General features: G+C 47.0%; 1 protein-coding gene across 2 annotated transcripts in view; it reads left to right on the top strand.

Moving 5' to 3' along the window:
- The first annotated feature begins 272 nt into the window (after nucleotides 1–272).
- LOC139052378 (uncharacterized) overlaps nucleotides 273–6,713 on the top strand; it is a 162,374-nt gene continuing 155,933 nt past the window's right edge. For both annotated transcript variants that reach the window (XM_070529477.1, XM_070529475.1), the window contains exon 1: nucleotides 273–389. In XM_070529477.1, the coding sequence (XP_070385578.1) occupies nucleotides 303–389 (87 nt within the window). In that variant the 5' untranslated portion in view covers nucleotides 273–302. The remainder of the gene's footprint in view (nucleotides 390–6,713) is intronic.

Below are 6,713 nucleotides of genomic sequence, written 5' to 3'. Positions count from 1 at the left end.
CAAAAATATTTCCCTAAGTAGTCCACTAACAATAACATAAAAAGGCGGAAGTTGTCCACTAGCACCTGGAGCACGACATTTTTTTTTTTGACGGGCACAAGGAAGAAGAAGGCCACTAGATGCTTGTCACCATTTGTAACAGATAATTCTACGATATTCAAGGCTAACTCCATAGATTTTCGGAAATTTATGCTCCATATCAATTTAGACTAATCCACTCATTTCTTGGCCAAACCCCATCGTGGGTAGGAGCCACACAAGTGATAGGCAACAACAACAACAACAACAGGCTCCTCAGTATCATGGATTCCTATAGGCGGCCTGGTCTCTGGGGTGGAGATATCTACCGTGATGATTTCGCTTATCGCCAACAGCTCATACGGGAGAGGGTAAGTGGCATTAAAGAGCAAGCTACGTGATGTGACGTTGCATGGACGGTGAAGAACGCGATAATGTTAAGACCATGAGTCACTCACGAAGCTCGTTTAGAAAAATATGAGCGACAATCAAATTAATGCGATAAGGGCGAGCACAGCTGTTGGTCGTCGAAGTCTAGCCTCGCGGGCCAAGTCCATCTGCTAAGAATGCATACATTTAGGATAGTTCGTTTGATACAACTATTGGTGCCATAAGGCTTAAGTGACGCGGACAACAAAGAACGAAAAGGAACAGCCGCTAACATTCCAGTGATTTTTATTTCCAGAAGTGATCATATTTATATGGATAAAATGCCACCAAATGGGTGCAGCGGTTACCGGTCACCGCATGTGCATCCCTACAATGTCGAGATATGCCGTTCCACGTAGAGCTACAGACGCAGCGCGCACCCACTTTTGCTATCAAATTCCCTTCTACGAGTCCCCACGTATATTAATCCATATTTCTGAACAGCACGGAACATTCCTTAAACAATGGTTCGCAACCACAATCATCACAGTTAACTGATACATGCCCATCCCTATTGCGGTTTAATTTTTTGCTTGTGCTCCCTTAATCAGTACTTTAAGCCGTTTAGGCATCTCCCGGTTTGCTCTATGCATGCTTCACCGCACAATAAGGGAAAGCGATAAATGACGTCTGGTACGCATGTCACTAATGAAGAATATTGCTTCTTCACACATCCTCGGTGCGTCTCTACAAATGGGTTTGTACCTTTACGAATCCTTGACAGTTTTTGGGGAGCAGAAAATATCGCTCACAGGAATCGGAGTCAGGCCAGGTGCACATGGCCCACAAACTCTCTCGAACTCGTGCCTTCTCGTGAATTGAAGATATCAGTGAATAAGAGACTCTCATAGAAGGCTAGTTAAAACACATGCGGAATGATTACAGACGCTGAATACTTAGGAATGAGCATTCACAAGATTCTTAAACATACAAGAAATTTGCTTTATTTCCTGTGCATCACAACGCCTTGTAAGAAACAAATAAGTATGACGTGCGATCTTTACAGTGCTGGAAGCATTTTGCGTAAGGCTAAAATGGGCTAGCTGGATCTTTAAAGAATAGGGACATTCTCATTAGTGTGTTTATATGCACACGTGCGCCTGTGCTTGCGGCGCGCGCTGGCGTTTTGCAACTTCGTGGATAGAACCAGACATAAATCTGTCCTTTCTGGTACAACCCGGTATGAAGCGCTGCCCTGTCAGTGAAAATGGAGGCTGCTAAAATTGTGCACAAAGAACTCTTGACGCCACGTGATGGCACATTTTAACTACGATTCAAGACAGCACCGCCGGGTGTTTGGGTCGCAGTTTCGCATTCTTAGACGTCGGACGTCGCGCTAGGCGCCGACAGTTTCGTAAGGCCTGGTCCGTCTGCTAAATGAACAGTAGTTATAGCTGTGATACTGCGTGCCATACACATAATATCACAGATTCACAGTGTAGATTCGCGGCTGCAACTGTCGCTGCTGATATGCATATTTGCCGTCAATCGCGCGAAATGAAAGCACCAAACGCGGAGGAAGGAAATTATCTAGGAGTGAATGTCACGTGATCATCTTCAATTCGAGTCATAAAAATATAAAAATAAATACTCATGGGCAATGGGCCCTCACTGCATGATGCGCAAGTGGTAATTTCTAGCCGCTGAAGAGCGCAGAGTGTGCGCGAAAAAATAGAGCGCGTGAGAAGGGCGCTAATAAGAGCTGCCGCGTACCGAACTGCCTCCGAAAATCTCCGATACCGCAGAAACCACCGTGGCATCGCAAGCACGTCCCGGAGAGAAAGTGGTGGGGCGGCGTCATAGGAGGCTGGCTTGCCGAGGATATAGCTGGTGGTTGGCCCCATGCTCCCTCGTAGTTATTATTATTGCGAAAATAATTTTATGGACTCTCGAGGCGAATTTCTGCCGCCACCGTCGCCGTGGGGTTCACAATAAAGCTCATGTGCGACAGGTTGTGGGGCCCGCGCCGAATGCTGCAGATGCAAGGGTGAACGAAGAAGCATGGTGTTCTTGTGCGGCGGCGTCCTCTTGCCCGCCCAAGGGAGGAAGGCAGGGAGGGAGCGCACCTACTCTTCGCGCGCGCAAGGGAGGAACGGGGGGATGGGCACGGGCTAGGAGGGCGGAGAGCCTTGCACTTCTTCCACCCCGCTCTCCCAGCCCTACAACTACTTCAGTTGCGCTACTGCTGCCACTGCAGCCGCTTGGTGCGGCTTCACTATAGAATAATTTACAGACTAAAAAGTGGGAAAGGGTGTAAACGTGTCTAGAACTCACACCCTCTGGGTTTCATTCATGTAACTCAGACCCCAAGGGTGGTAGTTATAGGCATACATACACCCTTCTTCACAATAAACGGCGTAAATCATTTTACAGTGTGGGCACCGCCGCACGCGTCCTGTCTTGGGGGTAGTCTGGTTCGAAGGCTAGCCGACCCGAAATAGCTGATGTGTGCGCCTTCAATTTCAACTTCTTTCTTTATTTGAACCACTAAACTAACCATAGATCTTTTTCTATATTTCCCATTTTCTGTCTACTTCATTCTGCGAGAAGTGCGCTTTTGTTGCCTGACTGTGCTCTCGTGATTCTGAACAGGTCGATCGCTTCTCGTATCACTCTGTTCGACCAGCTTTTCGGTTTCTTTTTTCTTTTTTCGTTCCAACGAGCACATGTTGCTTCTTTTTCCATATTTGCGTCGCACTTACACTTAGGAACTCACCATATTCCCACTCTTTGCATGGCCATTTGCCAGGTTCTTTCTCGACTCTTGTTACTATATCTGTTATTTGCTCAGCGTTCAATTTTTGGACTGGCCATATTGGGCTCCTTGCTCTCTTTCTCAATTATATATCCCAATTTCAAAATGATGCATTTACTGCCACTCTCTATGCTCATTTTTCTCAACTTAACGTAATTTCCTGTCAGCAGACATTAATCAACCGTCCATTGCAGCTTTCCCACTTCCCACGTCGTCTGTCCGTCACACTTAGGCCCTGTATTCACGATAAAGAGGTTATGTTGCTTACAAAGATCAAGAATTCACTTCCTGTTGTCGGCAGAGCCATCTAGACCCTGTATGTGGGCATACATGTTGCCTAATAGGATAATTCGAGCATTATTCCCGAAACTCCTAATATCAGCACTTAGGTATTACACTAACTTTTGATTCTGGTGTCTGCTTTCTGGCCCGAAAATTCATTACACCTAGCAAAGTTTTCTTTTCACTAATAGTTCATGATAACCAAAGATGCTCTTCACAAATTGAATTTACTCTTTCCCATTTGGCTCCCAAATGAATGAGCATTCCGACTGCCCTTCCCTTTCCTTCCCATTTAATTATATTTCACACTTCGCAAGCATAAGTGACGACCACTGGCAGCTGTTCCGAGTCTTTAAGGTGCGTTTCTGTAACCGCACAAACCCCAATTTGTTCTCTATTGAACGGCTCCTCAATATGTGCCCACTTTTCCTTTCTGCTGCTGCCCTGCATGTTTATGTGGCCTATTGCATGGCGAGCTCTCCTTTTTATGTTTCACACCTCTATCTTTTATTGACAGCGAAGCTATTCCGAGGGTCCCCTAGGGAACCTTCCTCTTCATTACTACCTACCCTGGCCTCCCGAACGCCCGTGGGCTCCCCTTAAAAGCAACTGCCCGACCAGCAAGTCACCGGCTCACTTCTCGTCCAAGCCTGTGATTGAAGTGGTTCCCGTCTCGTTGAAAACCATCACAAGTTGTCACTTCCCTGTTTTCTTCTACAGCCTGAAAACCTTTGTCTGGGCTCATTGTCCAAATCGCCTCATTAGCAGCCACTACGGCTCTTTGTACGTTACTGTCACGTATAGGCACCCCCGGCACCGTGCACACCACGACCTGCACCTGAGGGGACATGTCGCGCACGTCGTCTAACCCCTTCGCCAAGCACTGAGCTAGTCCTACCCCTTCTCTGGTAATAACACATCATTTAATCCACCAGCTACTACAACAAGGTTGCGTCCGTGGGTATATTCCGTGGGCTTTTCTTTTGCTTGCCCCATGACAAAGCCCAATGTCCGCCCTGGAAATGTCCCTGCCGGCACTCTTTAGTCGCCTTTCACCCTCTCAACAATAGCCTCTGACCAGCTAGCCATGTTTGAGCCAGCAGCGATGCTCACAAAGAAAAAAAAAGAAGAAAATAAAATAAACACTGTAAATTCCCTTAAGCAAAGTTTGAGAACACCTATTGCGAACTTCGTTTTTGTACGCGTTCGTTGTTTGTCGTTTCCCTACTTTTATTCCACCAATCTTCCCACCGCCTCTTGCTAATCTCTGTCGCGGACCTGTTTACTTTTCCTCTGCTCACGTTGAACCCAAGAGTTTCAAGGCACCACTGATACCTAAATGGACCGCTGGGCAGATATGATTCTAATAAAACTTGCTCCATCGTTTCCCTAGCTTTACCGCAGCAAGCACAAGTTTCTTCTTCCTTCTTATATCTCGCGTTACAGGTGCATGTTCTAAGGCGTCTTGATCTCGCTTCGAAAAGTTGTGAGCTTCCCTTTGAGTAATCATAAATTGTTTCTTTCCTGATTTCGTTTTTTCCTCTTAAGTAGTTACTCATGGCAGGTTTCTTGTCGATCTTCACCGTGGAGGCGGCGCTCCTGTTCCGCCACGCCGACCCGGACATGCCCGAGATGAAAGTTCGGTTCCTCATGCGTGGGGTAAAGCAACAACTATTTGCCGTATTTATGCGCAACCCACCCAAGACCGTAGAAGAATTTTTGACGAAGGCTACGACAATTGAGAAGACGTTAGAAATGCGCAACTACAATCGCCGCTCGACGCCAGAAAGCGCAGAACTTCTAGAACCCGGCCCCAACGATCTGCGGTAGGCCATAAGGTGAATTGTACGAGAGAAACTGCGGAAAGTATTCCCAGCGTCATATTGCCAAGATAATTCGATTGCTTATGTAGTCTGAGGAGAAATCCAGCAGTTACCGAGAGTTCCTGGACCGCGTCAGCTGGATACGATTACCTATGCCACCGTAGCCCGCCATCACCCTACACTGTAAGCAAAAATTAGCCGAGATGGGAGTTTTATCGGCTTATCAGCCCCAATAACTCCCATGCCCCAAGCATTTACTCCGTCATTGCGGAGTGAAGACGGCATATGTCTTCATTATACTCCGATAGGTTAGGAATGGAGTATAAAAACGACATGACACGATTATACTCCGCACGGAGTTTCAGGTCACGTGGTTGAAAACTCCCCACGGAGTTAATAGCGACGTGCGTGCGTGTGTCAGCGCGCGTGCGTGTGAAGCTTGTGAAGCTCCAGTGCCTTCGCTGGTTATTTCATGTGATCATTTGCCGAGAGAACGTATCATCAGTGCACCGAGTAGCTGCAACGACCGATTAGTGTTTTGTGTGAACGTGTCAAGGTTATTTGCACTCGCTGCTCAAACGCGCTGGACGTCTTCCCTGGGTTGTACGCTTGAAAATCCGCGATAATATTTTCGGTGTCCGAGAAAACGCCAATGCGACAAGATGTCGTGCGCCTGTGCAAGGCATGTTTTGGCTGTGTACAGCCGCTCAATCAACGAGATCGCGCCGTTTGTACATTGAACGCAAAACGATTCGTGGTATACAACTGTTGGTAGCAGTTCACAAACTTGAGCAAATTGCAGCAGAAAGTGCGACTTCTCCGTCACAGCGACGATTACTAATCGAAACAGACGACGAAATGTATCACGCTGCCTCCTCGTTGCATCGTCTGCAGCCGTCGCTGCCGCTTCCCTGGCAATCTTATTGCAAAACCCAGTACCCAAAACAACGCCAGATTATGGGCCCGTGTCGCGCGCTGCATGCTGGGGCGGTAGTCAGACACGGCGTACTGGTGCGAAAAAGAGCTCTAGCGCGTTAAATACGCGGTTCCCGGAAACGTGTATATATTTTTATTCTATAAAGAGCAATAAAAAACGTACTAGTGAAAAAAAAAAAAGGCGGATCGGGAATCGATCCATTGACCTTCAGATCCCCAAGCGCGGTACTTTACCACTACGCCATGTCAGCAGGTGCGAAGTTGTGAATAATTTACTAGATTTTAGATAGACAGAGGGACATCTCGCTCAGATAGTAAATGCGTTATCGTCCAGCAACTAAAACTCACGCCTGTACCAGAGAAATAATGTTGCTGTTCTTATTCAGTAGTATGCTTGGAAGTGTCACACCATCGATTTTCACTTGCGATAGGTACTTTAACTACGAAAAAAGTCCTAAATTAACCGCCGA

Source organism: Dermacentor albipictus, unplaced genomic scaffold, assembly GCF_038994185.2.
Source record: "Dermacentor albipictus isolate Rhodes 1998 colony unplaced genomic scaffold, USDA_Dalb.pri_finalv2 scaffold_22, whole genome shotgun sequence".
NCBI lineage: Eukaryota > Metazoa > Arthropoda > Arachnida > Ixodida > Ixodidae > Dermacentor > Dermacentor albipictus.
The sequence above is the reverse complement of the archived record's forward strand: the minus strand, read 5'-3'. Positions and strand labels throughout refer to the sequence as shown.